Source organism: Aotus nancymaae, unplaced genomic scaffold (assembly GCF_030222135.1).
Source record: "Aotus nancymaae isolate 86718 unplaced genomic scaffold, 86718_ANA_hifiasm-v0.15.2.pri h1tg000017l, whole genome shotgun sequence".
NCBI classification, from domain to species: domain Eukaryota; kingdom Metazoa; phylum Chordata; class Mammalia; order Primates; family Aotidae; genus Aotus; species Aotus nancymaae.
This window is the reverse complement of record NW_026988429.1, coordinates 11,386,323-11,406,064: the sequence shown is the minus strand read 5'-3', so window position 1 is coordinate 11,406,064 and position 19,742 is coordinate 11,386,323. Positions and strand designations below refer to the sequence as shown.

Here is a 19,742-nt window from a genome sequence, read left to right as displayed (position 1 = left end):
ACAGCAAGTGGTAGCCAGGAAAAGCTGTGGGACCCCTCATTTAAGTCACAACCATATGGCATGGAGAAAAAAAACATCTCCTCTGCCAGAAGGAACTGAACTTTGGAAGTTCTAAGGAATGTCACCATGCTCAGCAGATAGGAAAGCACTGCCAAGAGCTGTCCCTCAAGAGCTTGGTTTTCTTGGGGAGATCAGAAAGACATCAGACCCTGACTGCCCTGTTTTGCTGAAGTTCCAAAATGAGTGGCCTGATGAAGAGCTAGTGGAACTGAGGGAAAGAGTCGACCACGTGGGGTAGGGTAGTGAGGAAGGTGTACGAGGAAATGAGCTGGGCCTTGAAGAAACAGGCAGATTGGGGAAGGCAGGAGAAAGAAGAGAAGTAAGAGAAACCTCAGCAAAGAACCATGGGAAGCCAGGAAGTGGAGGGCACCCCACAGGAGGGGCTTTGGCCAGGTTGGGATGCAGAGAAAGGAGCGTGTCAGTCTACAGCATCCTGAACCCCAAATGGTCTGTAACTGGATTCTCTAAGCCTTGAGAATTTGAGACCAAAGCTTCAGACCAGGGCAAATATTTTGGAAAGATCAGTCTTTCCAAGATTGAGCTTCTTTCTAAGAAGCTGGATAGGAAACCCAATTAATGTGGATCTGAAAAAACAAAATTCAAGAGAGAAGCAAAATGAGTTGGGGATGTGCAATAAGAGAAGCAAGGAAAATGGAAAGATTATAGCTAAGGATCTTTTTTAAAGAAAAATGGGTAAGACTTTGGTGATGAGAGAGAAAAAGGGCAAAAGTCTGCAGTTAGGAATTCAGGTGACTGAAGATAGTGGACAGTCGGGAGGGGCAGGCTGATGGGTAGAAGAGAAAAATTCCATTCAGTGACAACCAAGCTGAACTATTCAACACCAGCAGGACTGGGTTCTTTAGGAACTAAGCCAAGACAAAGACTTGGGAATCACTCACTCTGAGGATGAAGGTGAATGGCCGAGCAGACAGTCAAAGGTACAGAGAGGCCTGGCTTTGAGGGCCTCTTCCCCACCAGCACAAGATAAGGCAAAGGACCATTTGTCAGAGACATCAAGAAGGGAATTTCCATCTGGATGGTCAATAGTGTCCAGTTCTATCAAGGACAGGATTAAGTTTTGAAAAAAAGCCATGGATTTGGTGATCTGATAACTGTTAACCTTTAGAAAAGCATAGTTGACAGACAGAGACCAAAGTGAGTTGGTAAAAGTCATGAAGAGAAATGAATGGCAACTTCAGGGAAGCAACTTACTGGAGAAGTTAAGCTGCAGGATGAATAACAAATAGTATAGATGGGAACAGAAAAATCTGGGTGCCCATGAAGGTGGAAGGAAAGGAGCTGGTATAGCTGGGCACAACCAGAAAACATGAGGAGGGGAAAGGCAGGGAAAAGGGAGGCAGGCAGGGAGAGGGTGGTCTTAGGGGATGCTAGAGGAGCCTTAAAGATTCTTCAGGTTGGTGCAAGATAAGACTGACACATCAGTACAGAGAATGATCCAAGAAGGATAGGTGTTCATTCCTTACCTCCATAAAGTAGGCTACCTGTCAAGAATGAAAATGCCAACTCAAAGCCATGGGCTGTTTTACGCAAGGTGGAAGATAATATAAGAAGCATGGTCCTCTCTTCCGACTGCCTTGACAGCACAGAATTAATCTTATTTTTCTCACCTCCCAAGTTATTTGTATTTCCCTGAGATCAGTTCTGAAACAACTCTCTTTAGGCTCTCTACAATGTGGTAGAGCATGACCAGAAGAGATAAACCTTCAAACAATAGCGTGGTCCAAGACACTACCCTCACTTATCCCAGGGGAACCCACAGAATTTCTTAAATTGTATTAACTCCTGACATGGCATGGAAGGAGAATTTTTAACAATTACCCTTGGCATCTTAGAGGAAAGGACCATTAAATACACTGAAGTAAAATGGGCAAAGAGTTAGTTTCTATTAATAAAGTAAGTCTATTTTGTCTGTTTTAGGCAACAAAGGTAAAATGGAGTTTTGGGAAATGTGGAAAATGTATCTCATAAAAGCCCTTTGGAAAAACTGCAGACCAAAACCAAAACCTTCCTTCACGTTTTCTCACATGAAACATGAACTTGCCCTATTTCAAAAAGTTCCTACTGAGTATGATTGTGTGAAAGATCACACTATTTCAAATCATTTTTATTTTAAAAATCTGTGATGGGACAGTGGTCTCACTGCCAGGAAGCCCAAGTTCTGTTTTATGCTTTGTACAACCAAGTAGAAGTTGATTCAATTTGTCTCAAGCTACATAAAATAATCAGAAAGCCAAGAAGAACTCATGCTAGACAAGTTAGACTTGCACACACAAAAAATCACTTTTTTTAACCTGCTGTTTCCGTTCACTGCTGAAGTCTTTGAAGAGAATTAGGTGTTCAAAGTAGCCCTTTGCTTATTGGCATTTCCCCATCTTCTATGTCTTTTGTAGGCACATCCCCCCAAAGAAAGAGGCCTTAGTAGAAAAGCGCGTCTACCTGCAGTTTTCCCCTAGGTCTGCAGAAACAGTGGAAAGTATAATGCCACAGTCAAGGGCCAGCTTTCCTACAGAGCCCAGGCCCCAGGGAGGGCGGCTAGCAGTTCAACCTGCCTAGGCTGGGATCTCCCTTTGGTCACAGCTGTGTTTCCACATGCCCCTCCACTCACACTCAGAGGAGGAACGGATGGAAGCCACCAGCACAAATAAAGGGAACACAGGAGAACAATGTCACCAAAGTGCAGGTGCAAACCCCAAAGCAACCCCCTACCTCTGTCAGCCCAGACTTGCCACCAAACCCCAGAGGAGGGTGTCTCTTAGGTCACAGTACTTTTTTCTTCATTTCTTTTGATTTAGAAACAAATCAGCAGGGAGGACAAAGTTCTCAAGGACAAAAAATCAAAGCTGAAACGAGAGCAGCACAATCCATTGGTGACGTTCATCTTTTTCCAGAGGAATATACCATACTGTTAAGACTTCGGGGGGGAAAAAAAAAGATCTTTTAGGAGCTGCAGGGAAAACATTCAGAATTAAGATATACTGACCCACCACCACAGAAACAGCAATTAATTAAAATAATAGCACACAAAATGATTTTTAAAGTAAGTTTGAGATCAAACATACACTAGAAAGATATACACTTGATGGAGAGACAGGAATCCTGGCTTCTGCAGCTTCATACTCTTCTATAGTGTTGTGAATTACTTACACATGTTTTTTTATTTTGTTTTGTTTTGTTTTGTTTTGTTTTTGAGACAGAGTCGTGCTCTGTCACCCAGACTAGAGTGCAGTGGTGTGATCTTGACTCACTGAAACCTCAGCCTCCCAAGTTCAAGAGATTCTCCTACCGTGGCCTCCTGTGTAGTAGCTGGGATTACAAGTGTGCATTACCATATCCAGCTAATTTTTCTATTTGTAGTAGAGATGGGATTTCACCATGTTGGCCAGGCTGGTCTCCAACTCCTGACCTCAGGTGATCCACCCACCTCGGACTCCCAAAGTTTTCAGATTACAGCCATGAACCACTGTGCCCAGCCACGTTTATTTTTTTAAAAATCAAAAAAGGGGGAAATCCTTAAAGCCAATTATCTGAAAAGCTAGTAGACCAGAGCTAAATTGTGAAGCTGGCCTACTGGACTAGTTAGCAAAGATGTTCTGAGCTCAGTGGCTCATTCTGTAGCTAATAATGAATTGTATAAGAGAATTGTGTTTCCTGTAGGTAGTCTGGGAACAATTCACAGTTGGGCCACCAATGGTTCTTTGCCAATGTCCTCCCTGTTGTTATGTTAAAGGCAAAAGGAAGGGTGCATGCTGGTAACAATGCAGTGAAAGCAGTCTTCCTGCTTAGACAGGTTGTCTTTGCCTTGTTCAGCTCTGGTGCCATGGGGTGGAAGGAGGGCTTATCTCCCTGGCAGAGTAATGGATTGGTGGTACTCAGGAACTCCAGCCCATGGTGCTTAAGCCAGGCTGATGTGGGAGTTGGAGGCCTATGTGCTTCTGGGCTTGTCTGTTTCCAGGGACCGTAGTCTAGCGCTTTACCACATAAAGTGTGGATCCAATGGCATTTGGCTTCACCTGGGAAACTTAAGAATGTAGAAATAGGCTGGGTGTGGTGGCTCACACCTGTAATCCAAGCACTTTGGGAGGCTGAGGCAGGCGGATCACTTGAGGTTGGGAGTTCGAGACCAGCCTGACCAAGATGGAGAAACCCTGTCTCTACTAAAAATACCAAATTAGCTGGGCATGGTGGTGGTGCCTGTAATCCCAGCTACTTGGGAGGCTGAGGCAGGAGAATTGCTAGAACCTGGAAGGTGGAGGTTGCAGTGAGCCGAGATCAAAATTCCCAAGGTGATTCAAATGCCTGTTAAAAGTTTATGGAGCTCTGGTAGAATACAGAAAGCTCAGGACTGAGAGACTAGGGAGTTGCTATCAGGTCCTGATTTTGCCACTAACTTGCAGTTAAAAAAAAAAAAAAGCGTTTCTGGGTGGGTTTATTTCTTCATTAGTCACGGGAGGGAGCAGCTGTAGAGTATGTGAAGGTCTCTTCTAGCTCTAATGTCATAGATATGTGTATATAGATATTTCTAGTTTGTGGTCTAAAAAGGATGAATGCAACAGCAACAGCACCCCCAGAATTGGCCATTGCTGCCATGGCAAATGCAAGACCACTACTGGGTCCATCTGAGGTTTCCTATCCCTCCCATGGACCTGGTCCTCCTTCCTTACCTTCTGATCCAAACGTTGGTAGTCACTGGCCTTTGGCCGCCGGGTGACTTTAGATCTTTTTCCTTCCAGGACAAAAGCAATGATCTGAGGACAGGAAAAAGAAAATGATTAACAGGTGGTTCTGTAATGACATAGTTCAGCCTCTGAAATCAGAGGCGGTCACCTGGTAGTATATTTGTTAATGACCTTGACTGTAGAAAGACCAGTACATTCACAGAGGTCTATTTAAACTGTAGCAATTTTAAGAAAGAACCTAATTACATCAGAATCCTTTGTATTGCTTAATAGGAAATAACAAATAGAAAGCTGTCTGAGCTCTAGCATGTGGAGGGAGTCTGTATGATTTACTCAAAGGTACATAGTCAAAGATTTATCAACTCCTTCCCAGAGAGATCTAGGATAGGACATTCCTTTAAAAAAAAATGGCTGGGCGCGGTGGCTCACGCCTATAATCCCAGCACTTTGGAAGGCTGAGGCAGGTGGATCACAAGGTCAAGAGATCAAGACCATCCTGGTCAACAAGGTGAAACCCTGTCTCTACTAAAAATACAAAAATTAGCTGGGCATGGTGGCGTGCGCCTGTAGTCCCAGCTACTCGGGAGGCTGAGGCAGGAGAATTGCTTGAACCCAGGAGGCGGAGGTTGCGGTGAGCCGAGATCATGCCATTGCACTCCAGCCTGGGTAACAAGAGTGAAACTCCGTCTCAAAAAATAAAAAAAATAAAAAAAAAATAAATAAATCATAATCAGAATTTCCTATCTACAAAGGTACTCTTTCACCCCACGCTGCTACATCAACAGCTATACTCTTTATCACTCTCATTTCATGCCCAAGGTTACCCTGCATAATGAACACTTGGAGGTAGAATAAGAAATGCATTTTTTTTTTTTTTGAGACAAGGTGTCACTCAGGCTGGAGTGCAATGGCATGATCATGGCCCACTCAAGCCTCGACCTCCCACAGTCAAGCCATACTCCCAGCTGGGACGACAGATGTGCACCACTACATCTGGCTAAATTTTTTACTATGTGTAGAGATGAGTTCTTGCTATGTTGGCCAGGCTGGTCTCAAACTCCTGGGCGTAAGCAATTCTCCCACCTCGGCCTCCCAAAGTGCTGGGATTACAAGCATGAGCCACTGCACCTGGCCAGGAATGTCCATTTTTACTACAGGTCTTCCCCTCTATTCTTTATAGCCACAGACCTTATGGCCAGCATTAAATGGACTCTCCAACTTTAAGCAGGTTACAGAAACTATCTTCTAAATTTTGGGGGCTCAATAAGAAATCCAATCATTTTGTCATTAGAGTGGCCGCTAAGAAACAGACCAAACCCTGCTGAAAAAGTAAAAGGTGTACATGTCTGTGCAATTTCTGGCCTTTCTCCTAATTATTATTGATTGCAGAAAAATCCCTGGGCTCTTTGCTGTTGGTATCAAAGACCCAGTAATAGAAACCATTCTTTGTGCCACTGCTGATGGAAGACAGAATGCAGGGAAAGGAAGCTAGCAATGACGCACAGCCTCAAGAATGGAAACAGGATGGAAGGTACGTGCTCTCACTGTCCAGTACTCAGGTCCCCTGAGGCTGTGAAGGGCCTAAATTCAAAGTTACGGGAGGAGATGCCACATCCTAATAATGTCCTAACTTGGCTCCTAATGCAGTAGCAGAGGACACTCAGAGGACAGGTGACAAGCTGAAAACATGATTCACCAAACAAGAGTACAGAGGCCTAGCGGGGCCTGAGGAAAACTGAAGTTCGTCTTAAAATCCCCATTGCTCACGGGCAGATAAGTGACGGGATACCCACCCACACCCAAGCTTCCAGAGTGCAGGAAATCCCACTCCCCTCCTGAAGGCCACTCTCGACTTACCTTCCGCTTGTTGTGATAAGCGATATAGAGGACAGCCACAAGAATGGCTGCAGTCACCAGATATGCAAAGAAGTGGCTGCTCTCCGCGCTGGCACTTTCAGAGCTGTCCTTATAATGGTCATCCTTCTCCAAAAGTGTCCCATCACGGTTCTCACTGGAGGCAGAACCGGACACCTTTTCTTTTTCTTCTTTGGGCGGTGAGCCCTCCTCAGGTCCTGTATCATCATCTTCAGCCTCTTTGGGCTCCACATCCTCAGTAGGCTCTGACGGCTTACCTTCTTCCTCCTGAGGGGGGGAAATGAGGTCAGTGTCCTCCCCAGATTCGGTTTTGAAAGCATGCGGAGAAAGCTTCCTGTTGTCAGTTAGCTGATTTGTGTTAGCCTTGGGGAGTTCCTTGTCAGAGGGGTTGGAGATGGGCTTGGCGTGGTCTTTCCCGGAAGGCTGCTCTGGAACCAACTTGCTAGAGTCGTCTTTTGGGGTCTGCTCCTCCACACCCGACTTGCCGTGTTCTGAGGTCTGGTCCTCGGCACCCGACTTGCTAGAGCCGTCTTTTGGGGCCTGTGAGTCCGCACGCGACTTGGTGGAGCCGTGTTCTGGGGTCTGCGCCTCCGCACCCGACTTGCTGGGACCGTGTTTTGTAGTGTACCCGTCCGCACCCGACTGGCTGGGGCCGTGTTTAGGGGTCTGCGCGTCCGCACCCGACTGGCTGGTGACGTGTTTAGGGGTCTGCGCGTCCGCACCCGACTGGCTGGTGCCGTTTTCTGGGGTCTGCCCGTCCGCACCCGACTGGCTGGTGCCGTTTTCTGGGGTCTGCGTGTCCGCACCCAACTGGCGAGGGCCGTGTTCTGCGGTCTGCGTGTCCGCACCTGACCTGCTGGGGCTGTCTTTTCGGGTCTGCGCCCCCGAACTCGACTTGCTAGAGCTGTCTTTTGGAGTCTGCGGCTCCGTATCCGACTTGGTAGAGCCTACAGGCAGCTGGCTCGACGTGGGGTTGTTGGAGTCGCTTCCTGTAGAAGGCCGAACTCCAGCTTCTTCTTTCTTGGGAGTTTCGGAGTCTGGGAGCGGAGCGGCTCCTGAAATAGAAAAACAAATTGGCACCGGAGAAGGGCAGGCCGGAACAAGTAACTCCTCAGAGCTGGAAGAGATCGGGGGCAGTGGACGAATGGGGATTGTGGGGTGGGGCGGGAGCCGATGGCGAGCGGAGAGGTGGGTCGGGCAGGGAAGAAGGAAGCGAGCCTAGATGGTGACCACCCCGTGTGAGAATGGGTGGCTGGGGGCAAGAGTGGGATGCGGGGTGGAGGGTCTTACCCGCCGCTGAGATGCTCAGGAGGACCAACGCAACCACGAACCGCATCCTGCTCAGATAGCGCTTCCGTCCTCTAACGCTCCCGCGAGATCCGCGGGTGGGGTCCCGCTCCAGCCCCGCCCCTGCTGCGCGCGCCTCTCCGTCTCCCGCTTCCGCCGGGTCAAGGGGCGGGGACTGGGGGCAGCAGCTGCTGCTGTTGTCTGTGTTCGCATTCCGTTGCTTCGCTTATGGTTCCACAGTGGAGAGCGAGCCTCTACTCCCTGCTTTCTCTTCACCACAGTCACAACAGACTGGCCCTCCGTTTTTCGTCCTCTCCGCCTCGTACTTCCTAGACCTTACAGGCGGAGCAGGAGCTCCCTCGCCTCGCCCACTGGCCGCGGGAGTGAGGTCGCTGGCGCCAGGCGCCTCTTGGCCACCACCAGCCAGTGCTTGCGTTTCTAAGCTCTGCCTTTTTCGTGGTTCCCTCCTCGCAGTACACAAACATGCTGTACTCTGGTCGCTCCCATGTGGGAACAAATCCGTTCGATTACCTATAAAGCGTTGCCTTCGCATCCCGGCCCTCCTCCTTCCCGGCTCCACGGAGACGGAGTCCTCCGAGGTCGCCAGACATCTTTTCCAAAAAGTGTCCTTTTTTCCGATTGTAAATTTAGAGAAGCAGAAAACAAAATCTGACTCCCACCCTTCTGGGATAATCACTATTAATGTTTTAGTGTATTGTCTGCCCTGTAAACATTTAATGTTTTGATTAGATAATATAATGTTTCAGAAATCAAAACCAGATTTTAAAGTAAATAGACTTTAGAAAAGTCTTCCTTCCTACTCTTCCATAGGTTACCCCTTACATTAGTTTATTATGTTTCCATCTAGTTTTGTTAAAAAAAAAAAAGTACTTTCTCTTCTTAGTATATTTGTCTTTTTTTCTATACATATTTATTTTCTCCCCATATTGGGATAATCAGGTAAATAGTTTTATATCCCACAGTTTACAGTTACTGTTATGTTTATACATTAAATGCTTGAAATCACTTTCTGAACGTTTGCAAGGCTAGGTGCTTTGAAGACAATGATTTAAGAAATGATAGGTCTTAAATGGGATTACATCAAGTTAAAAAGCTTCTGCACAGCAAAGGAAACAAAGTGAAGAAACCACCTACACAATGGGAGAAACTATACATAAAAAACTCAAGGAAAAAAAATCTGATTAAAAAATGGGCACCAGCCGGGGCAACATGATGAAACCCCATGTCTACCAGAAATACAAAAACAAAAAATTAGCCGGGCATGGTGGCTTGTGCATGTGATCCCAGCTACTCAGAAGGCTGAGGATGAGAGAATTGATTGAACCTGGGAGGCAGAGGTTGCAGTGAGAGAGCCAAGATCTTACCAAGGTACTCCAACCTATGCAACAGAGTGAGACCCCATCTCAAAAAAAAGAAAAAGAAATAAATGAGCCAAAGACCTGCTGAATAGATATATCTCAAAAGATGATATACAAATGGCCAACAGGTATATTTTAAAATGCTCATTATCACTAATTATCAGGGAAATGCAAATCCAAACCACAATAAGAGATGATCTCAGCCCTAGTTAGAATGGCTGTTATCAAAATTAAAAAAAAAACAACGAAATACTGACAAGGATGAGAAGAAAAGGGAATGCTCATATCCTGTTGGTGGGAATGAAGATTAGTGTAGCCATTATGGACTACAGTATTCGCAGAGCATAGACGCTCACACCTGTAGTCCCAGCACCTTGGGAGGCTGAGGCAAGCGGATGGCTTGAGCCCAGGAGTTCGAGATCAGCCTGGGCAACATAGCAAGACCCTGTCTCTATAAAAAAATAAAAGAAAACAGCACATAGAGTTTCTCAAAAAACTAAAAATAGAACTGCCATATGATCCAGTATTCCCACTGCTGGATATATATCCAAAAGAAAGGAAATAAAGTATATGGAACAGATATCTACTTATGTAATCTCAGTACTTTGGGAGACTGAGACAGGAGGATCACCTGAGCCCAGAAGTTCCAGACCAGCCTGGGCAACATGGCAAGACCCCATCTCTTTTCTTTTCTTTTTTTTTTTATCGAGACAGGATCTTGCTCTATCACCTAGGCTTGAGTGCAGTGGCACAATCTCAGCTCACTGCAGTCTCCGTTTCCTGGGCCCAAGTGATCTCCCACCTCAGCCTTGCAAGTAGTTGAGACTGGTGGATCTCATAGAAGTAGAGAGTACAATGGTGGTTACCAGAGGCTGAGAAGGGAAGAGAGGAGAGGGACAATAAAGAGAAGTTGGTTAGTGGGTACAAAAATACAGATACGTAAGAAGAGTAAGCTCTGGAGTCAATACTACAGTAGGAAAATTATAGTTAACAATAACATTGTATATTTCAAAACAGAAGAATTGTAATGTTCCCAACACAAAGAATACATAAATGTTTGAGGTGATGGATATCCCAGTTACCCTGATTTGGTCATTACATATTGTATACCTGTATAAAAATGCCACATGTACCCCATAAATATGTACAACTATGTTATATCAAATTTTTAAAGTAGGTATTAACTTCATGGAGCATGTAATCTAGTGGGTTACATAAATATTAAATATCTACACAAATGTGTGTGCGTGCATGCACATTCCAAGAACTGCCAGAAAGAAAAGTGCGGAAACTATGAGATCAGTTGAGGAAGGGACCTGTAAGCTGAGGACCAAAGGTTGTAGCTATGTCCCAGGTGAAGATGAAGGGAAGAGGAAGATGGGCTTTCATGGCTGAGTGTATAGCATGTATTAGGTTGATGCAAAAGCAATTGCAGTTTTGCCATGTGACAAAAACAGCATTTAGTTTTGCACCAACCTAATACAATGGCCTGCAGAGAGGTAGGAACCTAGTATTTTGTGTAAGTCTAAAGACTACAATTGCCAGATAATAGAGAACAAGGAGAATGGCAGGAATGAGGCTGGAACAGAGCCAGCTTAAGGAGCAAATGATCTGAGAATTGTCGAGAACATGAATCTACTAAGCACAGAAAGTACAACAGAAAATATACCAGTTAACTTTGTGGGGTTTTTTGTTGTTGTTGAGACAGAGTCTCCCTCTGTTGCCCAGGCTGGAGTTCAGTGGCATGATCTCAGCTCACTGTAGCCTCTGCCTCCCGGGTTCAAATGATTCTCCTGCCTCAGCCTTCCAAGTAGCTGAGATTACAGGCATCCACCACCATGCCTGGATAATTTTTGTATTTTCAGTAGGGACGGGGTTTCACCATGTTGGCCAGGCTGGTCTCAAACTCCTGACCTCAAGTGATCCACCCACCTTGGCCTCCCAAAGTGCTGGGATTACAGGTGTGAGCCACTGCACCCGGCCATGTGCCAGTTAACTTTGCTTGAAATGTAAACTAGTACCACTCCTGCCAGAAAGAACTACAGCTGCCAAGGGAAGTAACTCCTCTGTAGTCTACTGAGTGCAATATTTGGCTTACATAATATGCAGTTCTAATCAATTAGAATTCTTCAGAATTACAAGGAATAGTATGTAGCATATAGTTTTCAGGAACAAGTTCTTTATTTTTATTTTTTATTTTTTATTTTTTTTGAGACGGAGTTTCGCGCTTGTTACCCAGGCTGGAGTGCAATGGCGCAATCTCGGCTCACTGCAACCTCCACCTTCTGGGTTCAGGCAATTCTCCTGCCTCAGCCTCCTGAGTAGCTGGGATTACAGGCACACGCCACCATGCCCAGCTAATTTTTTGTATTTTTAGTAGAGACGGGGTTTCACCATGTTGACCATGATGGTCTTGATCTCTTGACCTTATGATCCACCCGCCTCGGCCTCCCAAAGTGCTGGGATTACAGGCATGAGCCACCGCGCCCGGCACAAGTGCTTTATTTTTATTTTTTTGAGACAGGGTCTCATTCTGTCTCCCAGGCTGGATATTTTTTAATTTAAAAAACAATTAATATGCTTCTCAATATGTTTCTCTGTTGTAAGAAAATGTCTCTCACACATACACTCTATTGAAGAGAGAATAAGAATCACAGGAAGTGAGAAATCTTTTACCAGATTATTTCAGAACATTGACTCCACTTTGGCTAAAGGAAATGAACGGGTAAATTAATTTTTTCTAAAAGAAAACTCTGGCCAGGTGCAGTGGCTCACGCCACTGTAATCCCAGCACTTTGGTTGGGAGGCCAGCTGATTGTTTGAGGCCAGGAGTTCAAGACCCGCCTGGGCAACATAGTGAAACTTCGTCTCTACAAATAATTTTAAAAATTAGCTGAGCATGGTGGTGTGCACCTATAGTCCCAGGAGTACTGAGATGGGAGAATTGCTTGAGTGTCGTAGGTGGAGGCTGCAGTGAGGTGTGATCAGGTCACTGCACTGCAGCCTAGGCAACAGAGTAAGATTGTGTCCCAAACAATGGAAAGAGAGAGAGAGAAGGGGAGAGGAGAGAGAGAGAGGAAAGAAGAAAGAAAGAAAGGAAGGAAGGGAGGAAGGAGAGAAGAGAAGAGAAGAGAAGAGAAGAGAAGAGAAGAGAAAGAAAATCCTGGTGGATAGGTGTGGTGGCTAAAGCCTGTAATTCCAGCACTTTGGGAGGCCAAGGCAGGCGGATCATTTGAGGTCAGGAGTTCGAGACCAGCATGACCAACATGGTGAAACCCCATCTCTACTAAAAATACAAAAAAAAATTAGCTGGGCATGGTGGTGCATGCCTGTAATCTCAGCTACTCAGGAGTCTGAGGCAGGAGAATCACTTGAACTTGGGAGGCAGAGATTGCAGTGAGTTGAGACTGCACCACTGCACTCCAGCTTAGGTGACAGAGCGAGACTCTCTTAAAAAAAAAAGAAAGAAAGAAAAAAAGAAAAGAAAATTCTTTGTACCTCCCATAAATGAATGTTTAACTAACATTTAAAGATATTGGCTTATCAAGGGGGTGTGTGCCTGCTGAGGGGAACTGTAAATTATTAAGCCTGACCTGGTGTCCAAATTACTAGACAATAGAGGAAAGGAGTCCAAATCATGCAGAACTCGTGGGCCATGCCCAGGTTTTATATTTTATGGTAACAATAATGATGTCGCTAGAGTTTTAAGTAGGGGAAAGATATAATCAGAATTGAGACAAAGTGAATCAACTTCCACTTGGTTGTATAAAACAGCATAAAACAGAACTTGGATTTCCTGGCAGTGAGGCCACTATCCCATCACAGATTTTTAAAATAAATATGATTTGAAACAGTGTGATCTTTCTTTTTGTTCTTTTTTTTTTGAGATGGAATTTTGCTCTGTCGCCCAGTCTGGAGTGCAGTGGCTCAATCTCGGCTCACTGCAACTTCCGCCTCCTGGGGTTCAAGCAACTCTCCTGCCTCAGCCTCCCAGACAGCTGGGACTACAGGTGTGCACCACCATGCCTGGCTAATTTTTTGTATTTTTAGTAGAGTTGGGATTTCACCATGTTAGCCAGGATGATCTCATCTTCTAACCTGATGATCTGCCCACCTCAGCCTCCCGAAGTGCTGAGATTACAGGCATGAGCCACCGTACTTGGCCAAAACAATATGCTCTTTCACACAATCATACTTAGTAGGAACTTTTGAAATAGGGTAGGCTCATGCTTTATGCAAGAAAACATGAAGGAGGGTCTTGGTTTTGGTCTGCAGTTTTCTTTTTGTGTTTTTGAGACAGAGTCTTGCTCTGGCGCCTAGGCTGCAGAGCCATGGTGTGTTCTTGGCTCACTGCAACCTCCCCTTCCTGGGTTCAAGCAATTCTCCTGCCCCAGCCTCCCAAGCAGCTGAGATTACAGGTGCCCACCACAATGCCCAGCTAATTTTTGTATTTTTAGTAGAGACAGGCTTTCACTGTGTTAGCCAAGCTGACTTCAAACTCTGACCTCAGATGATCAGCCGCCTTGGCCTCCCAAAATGCTGGGATTGCAGGCGTGAGTCACCATGCCTGATTCACAAACTCCATTTTGCCTTTGGCAGAGGAGACGTTTTCTTTCTTCATGCCCTCTGGATATGACTGGGGTCTCCCACTTTTCCTGGCTACTGCTTGCTATGACCGTATACATGTTGGGTTTTGCTCTTAAAAAGGAGAGCAAGAAGAAAGGTTGGTTTTAGAAACTAAGAGGGTTGGCAGTGGGTGTGTACATTTTGTCATGGAGTCCACAGAGCTCATCTTTTGAGCCTCTGAGAAGTTTCCTTTCTTGTACAGAAAGAGCACAATTGAATTCAAGTTTGCCTTTAGAAATTGCACTGAAGAAAATACTGTACAGTAAAGGAAAGCTTATTTTCTGCATGGTTGTCTTGTCAAAGACAGAATATTTGAAGCATGTTTCCTAGAGATTGTGTAGATGAAGATGAGCTGGCTGAGGCATCGCTGAAGCTAGGGGTGGTGTGTGAGGAGCATGTGGAACCACAAGAGCCACCTCCTGTAGTCAGCTAAGGGCCTCCCTCCCTGTGCCCAGCAATTTTTTTTTTTTTGAAATGGAGTCTGGCTTTTGTTGCCCAGGCTGGAGTGCAGTGGTGCTATTTCAGCTCACTGCCACCTCCGCCTCCCTGGTTCAAGTGATTCTCCTGCCTCAGTCTCCTGAGTAGCTGGGATTACAGGCACCCGCCACCACACCCAGCTAATTTTTGTACTTTTAGTAGAGACAGGTTTTCATGTTGGCCAAGCTAGTCTTGAACTCCTGACCTCAGGTGATCCGCCTGCCTGGGCCTCCCAAAGTGCTAGGAATACAGGCATGATCCTGTACCCAGCTTTTGGTTGACGGGTGATTTCTATGAGATGAATCTGTGCTTCAGTCATGGAGTTAATAGAGGAACCTGTTTTCCTGCTGCAGATTCCTGAGTAGAATTGCTAAAGAGTCCACTTCTGATCGCTTCTCAGCCTCTTGGCTATGATCAAGTGTAGTATCTGTTCTTATCGGTTTAATATCTGATACGTCCTCTATCCGTGGACAATATATTAAATGGATTTTTGGAGCAGGGAAAAAGAAGAAAAATTTTTTTAAAAAAAGGAGTCCACTTCTGGACTCAGGCAACGTCTAAGACAAGTCTATGCAGAGAGGCTGAGGCAGCAGGGGAAGACCTGACAGCTAGTTACATAAGCTCTGGCATATTCCCCCCCATGATGGCTTCCAGTGACACATGTGCTGACAGAATTCTAAACCTCTGGAATTCCCCTCCTGGTGATGCTGGTGTCTTCTCTTATCCTTGATTGTACGGGGTAACCTGATGCAGAATGCTGCAGGTCTGGAGAGCTAGAACGCTGTGAAAACTCTTGCTAGGAAGTCTGGGCTTGGCGTGACTTGCTCCAGTAGGAATCCTGGGGAGAGATTTTCAGCTTTAATTAAATGGTACATCCAGAGCCAAGGGTAACTCTCAACTCAGGTGGTTCTACAGGTCAGATGTGAATTTACTAAATCTCCCATTTATTTATTTATTTTTATTTTATTTTATTTTTGAGAGAGAGAGGGTCTTGTTCTGTCACCCTGGCTGGAGTGCAGTGGCATGATCATAGCTCAATGAGGCCTCAAACTCGGGTTCAAACAATCCTCCCACCTCAGCCTCTCAAAATGCTGGGATTACAGACATGAGCCATTGTACTTGGCCAAATCTGCCAATTTAGAAACTCCTCTGTAAAGCATTTGGGCCTGAGCTATATGATTTTTTTTTTTTTTTTTTTTTGAGATGGGGTCTCACTCTGTTGCTCAGGCTGGAGTCCAGTGTCACAATCTTGGCTCACTGCAACCTCTACCTCCTGGGCTCAAGTGATCCTCCCACCTCAGCTTCATGAATAGCTGAGACTACAGGGGTACACCACCATGCCCAGCTAATTTTTTTTGGGGGGGTGAAGATTATTTTATAGAAACAGGGTTTTGCCATGTTGCTCAGGCTGGTCTTGAACTCCTGAGCTCAAGCAATCCACCCGCCTTGGCCTCCCACAGTGCTGGGATTACAGGTGTGAGCCAACGCACCCAGCCCTGAGCTGTATGGTACATCAAACTGCCAATATGCCAGCCCCCACACTCTGATTCGTATTCCTTTAATTCATCAGATTCCATGTGCAATAAATGACTGAGTGTTGAAATTGTTCTCCTTTTTTGTTTGCCCAATCAGTAGATGGCCACTTTTTGTAACTTTGTAATTACTTAATTTTATTTTTTTAAGGCTTATTTTGGTGTTTTTCAATGTATAGTGTTTCACTGAGCTTTTGCAAATGCCATTGCAATATAGTATTGTTGAACAGAAACCAAAATAAATTTCAAATGTTAAAGAAATGGAATCAATAAATGTATTAATGTTACATTAACACAAACTACAATAAGACCTTTGGTGTGTTTGATACCAAAGACATAAATGAAAAGTCTTTTTTCCAAATCTTAAGGTTTCATTCAGCTGTCTAACCCTCACATGTGCTAATTAACTACAAATGCCATTTCTGGACTTTACACATGTTCTGTGGCTTTCCTCTTTCTGATGTGACTTCCCTTCCTTACCCACCTCCCAGAGCTGTCCCCTGTTGTGCCCTTGCCTGGAATGCCCTGAAGCCAGCTTCAGCCCAGCAAAGTATTCATCTTACCAGTTGATACCCTGACTCCTGACATCACCCTTCCCTATGTATTTGGAGGATTAGGCTTGACTGGGGCTCAGGTCCTGAGCTCTCTGAAGGTGTCTTGATGCTGCCACATCAAGAACCAGATGCCACCCTGATCATAAGGAAGACAGACCCAGGACTTCCATATGAATTGGATGTGGTCTTCTGACATGCACACTACTAATGGATCTTGTTGTTACCCTAAGCTCCAGAACTACACTGGGCCAGACACAGGCATTTCCTGTCCTCTGAAGAGCACTGGACCCAGCACAAAAGGGGTCTAGAGCTCTCTGAACCTATGGAACGGCAACCAAAACCATGCCCAGGTTTTGAGTTAAGCCTCATGAGTCTCCCTTTTCCTTGACAGTGTAGAACTCTGCAGCACAGCACTAAGTGAATGAGAGCAGAAGCCTCAGGACAGAACTGAACCCACCGGCTTGAGCTGACAGCGCTGCCAGGGGTTCAGTTCACCTGATCCACGGAACATTGTCTTAGATCACTGAGTTAGGAGGCATGGGTGAGGGATTCAGAGCACTGCTCATCATGAGGCATCACCCGATCCAGGTCAATAGCCTATTAGTAGGGGCAGCATGTTACAAAATGCATACAGATTGTCACCTGCCCCAGCTGGAAGCAGTGGTTTCATTGCCCCAGATTCAGAACTGTGATTTTTTTTTTTTTTTTTTTTTTTTTTTTTTGAGGCGGAGTTTCGCTCTTGTTACCCAGGCTGGAGTGCAAAGGCGCGATCTCGGCTCACCGCAACCTCCGCCTCCTGGGTTCAGGCAATTCTCCTGCCTCAGCCTCCTGAGTAGCTGGGATTATAGGCATGCACCACCATGCCCAGCTAATTTTTTGTATTAGTAGAGACGGGGTTTCACCATGTTGACCAGGATGGTCTCGATCTCTTGACCTCGTGATCCACCCGCCTCGGCCTCCCAAAGTGCTGGGATTACAGGCTTGAGCCACCGCGCCCGGCCAGAACTGTGATTTAAACTAGGCCTCTTCTGAGGAATCAGAACCAAATTAGAGTGATTTGTGTGTGCAAGGATTTAATGCAGACAGACACTGTGGGTAAGTCAAGGGAGATGCCCCAGCCATTGGGCAAATTCCTCTGACCCTACTCCCTGATGGAACTAATTCTTCTTCTTCTGTTCCTGGATCCTAGAGCCAAGATGCTTAAGGTCTGAGTACAAATTCCGCTTCAGGATGGCGCTGCTGCACAGCAGGGCACCTTGCAGAGCCCCGACCAGCCCACAGGTGAAGATATCCTGGCCTAGGAGGCAAGAGCAGAGGCCCTGAGTGTGCACCCAGGCAGGCCTAGGCGAGGGTGGGGCCCTGGTGCTCCTCCCTCCGCATGGGGGCACCCCATCAGGACCAGTGCCACAGCCTGCCCAGGCAGCCCTGCTCAGGGGATGGGAGGCTGCAGGGGACAGCAGGGCCTGAGGACAGAAACAGAGGACGTCGGGCAACAGAGGCTCAGGGTCTCAGGTCCTGACAACATAGGGCAGTGAGTACCTGTCAGGTAGAGGTTGGGGATGGGGCTCTGGGCCCTCAAGGAGGCCATCACACGAGGGTGCAGGCGGCCCAGGTCATGGTCAGCCCCGTAGCAGGCACCTCGGGGAGCAGCCAGATAGAACTGGTTGGTGAGTGGAGATCCTGCAGTCACACCTTCCACCTGAGGGCACAGAGGGCAGCCAAAGGGTGGGCGGGAACGTGAGATCCTGGCTCCCCTCCCTCTTCTGCTCTCTCCCATGCACTGACTGCAGGGGTGGGTGCCGGTCCTTCCCTGGGGCTCAGATATCTTGGGGCCTGATTCCCCTGTCTCAAGGAAAGGGCAGAAATGGCACCATGAGGTCGGTCACCACCCCAAATACTTGACCCCCTACCTTCCCCTCCAGCTGTGGGAACAGTTTCATGACCACTGACATAGAGGCTTCCACGAATGAGCTTTTGAAGGTCTCATAGTCACTGCCCCGCTTTCAGCTCCGCTTGCCACTCCTCAAACCACTCGTAGGCGCTGGGTATGAGCACGATCATGGTGGAGCGGTCTGGGGATCAGGGCCAGTATTACTGCTGCCCAGCCCCTCCTTCCACCCCCCTCACCCCAATGCCAGGCTCCACCGGGACCAGCAGCACCACCGCAAGGACTGCTTATCCCTAGGGACTCCCCAAATGGGTGAAGCTGACCCACAGCCTTGGGATCACAAACTTGCAGGCGCCAATTGGAAATTGCCCACTTCTCCCATTCCATATCCTATGCTCAGTCTCTGAGTCAAGCAGGGAGGCACCTGGCACACACGCGAGTGCACACATGCACACACATACAAACACACACACACACGTGCGTGTGCGCCTTACGCCTGGTCCATCTCCGTGTCATAGTAAACATAGTAGTTGGTGGACGGCAGACCCAAGTCCTTCTTGGTCCCTCGCAGGCAGATGAAGACAGAGATCATGCTCAAGCCGGGCCGCACCAGCCCCAGCTGCTGCTTCACACCTGCCAAGGGGAGTGGTTGATGCCTGTCTGGACTAAGGGCAGAGATGGCCACTCCCTGCTCCCAGAATAAGGATATAAAGAAAATATTTTTGTGCAGCTGTACAATGTATTTGTGTTTTAAGCTAGGTGTTATTACAAGAGTCAAAAAGTGTTTAAGTTTATAAAGAGAAAAGTTAAATTAAACCAAGTTTAATTTATTCTTGAGGAAAGAAAAATATGTAGGTGGGTGTATTTTTTAAAATAGAGACAGGATTTCACCATGTTGGCCAGGATGGTCTTGATTTCCTGACCCCGTGATCTGCCTGCCTTGGCCTCCCAAAGTAGTGGGATTACAGATGCGAGTCACTGCGCCCGGCCGGAAAGAAAAAGATTTCTTTTCTCTTTTTTTTCTTTTCTTTTTGTAGAGACAGGGTTTCACTATATTGGGCAGGCTGGTCTTGAACTCCTAGACTTGTGATCTGCCCACCTTGGCCTCCCAAGTGCTAGGATTACAGGCGTGAGCCGTTGTGCCTGGCCAGAAAATTTTTTTTAAATTTATTTTATTTTTTATTTTTTTGAGTCGGAGTTTCGCTCTTGTTACCCAGGCTGGAGTGCAATGGCGCGATCTCAGCTCACCGCAACCTCCGCCTCCTGGATTCAAGCAATTCTCCTGCCTCAGCCTCCCGAGTAGCTGGGACTACAGGCATGCGTCACCATGCCCAGCTAATTTTTTTTGTATTTTTAGTAGAGACGGG

General features: G+C 46.5%; 2 protein-coding genes and 1 pseudogene across 4 annotated transcripts; 1 reads left to right on the top strand and 2 right to left on the bottom strand.

The window, feature by feature from the left end:
• Nucleotides 1-993: 993 nt before the first annotated feature.
• On the bottom strand, nucleotides 994-8,022 carry TGOLN2 (trans-golgi network protein 2). 3 transcript variants are annotated; one of them, XM_012438985.3, is made up of 4 exons: nucleotides 7,923-8,022; nucleotides 6,615-7,687; nucleotides 4,743-4,826; nucleotides 994-3,056 (listed from the first exon to the last, which is right to left on the bottom strand). In XM_012438985.3, the coding sequence occupies exons 1-4, from the start codon at nucleotides 7,966-7,968 to the stop codon at nucleotides 2,916-2,918; spliced, it is 1,344 nt and encodes a 447-aa protein (XP_012294408.1). In that variant the 5' UTR covers nucleotides 7,969-8,022; the 3' UTR covers nucleotides 994-2,915. The 3 variants fall into 3 exon arrangements, with proteins under 3 accessions (XP_012294408.1, XP_012294406.1, XP_012294407.1); XM_012438983.3 differs by having other exon boundaries at nucleotides 994-3,025; XM_012438984.3 differs by having other exon boundaries at nucleotides 994-2,992.
• Nucleotides 8,023-14,789: 6,767 nt separating this feature from the next.
• Nucleotides 14,790-14,960, top strand: LOC135275632 (U2 spliceosomal RNA; annotated as a pseudogene).
• A 2,533-nt stretch (nucleotides 14,961-17,493) lies between these two features.
• On the bottom strand, nucleotides 17,494-18,486 carry LOC105707916 (all-trans-retinol 13,14-reductase-like). Its single transcript, XM_064377799.1, has 3 exons — nucleotides 18,398-18,486; nucleotides 18,027-18,186; nucleotides 17,494-17,784 (listed from the first exon to the last, which is right to left on the bottom strand). Exons 1-3 carry the CDS (start codon nucleotides 18,437-18,439, stop codon nucleotides 17,645-17,647), a joined length of 342 nt encoding a protein of 113 aa, XP_064233869.1. The 5' UTR covers nucleotides 18,440-18,486; the 3' UTR covers nucleotides 17,494-17,644.
• Between the last annotated feature and the right edge of the window lie 1,256 nt (nucleotides 18,487-19,742).

What these genes read in the sequence shown, in the direction of transcription:
- LOC105707916 (XM_064377799.1), bottom strand. Translation starts at nt 18,439, where the DNA reads ATGTCAGTGGTCATGAAACTGTTCCCACAGCTGGAGGGGAAG. An exon ending in TCCCACAGCTGGAGGGGAAG is followed by an intron (nt 18,187 to 18,397) that starts GTAGGGGGTCAA and finishes CTGTGCCCTCAG; the next exon opens with GTGGAAGGTGTGACTGCAGG. An exon ending in CCCCAACCTCTACCTGACAG is followed by an intron (nt 17,785 to 18,026) that starts GTACTCACTGCC and finishes CTTGCCTCCTAG; the next exon opens with GCCAGGATATCTTCACCTGT.
- TGOLN2 (XM_012438985.3), bottom strand. Translation starts at nt 7,968, where the DNA reads ATGCGGTTCGTGGTTGCGTTGGTCCTCCTGAGCATCTCAGCGGCGG. An exon ending in CCTGAGCATCTCAGCGGCGG is followed by an intron (nt 7,688 to 7,922) that starts GTAAGACCCTCC and finishes TTTCTATTTCAG; the next exon opens with GAGCCGCTCCGCTCCCAGAC. An exon ending in ACCAACGTTTGGATCAGAAG is followed by an intron (nt 3,057 to 4,742) that starts GTAAGGAAGGAG and finishes GTGGTGGGTCAG; the next exon opens with TATATCTTAATTCTGAATGT.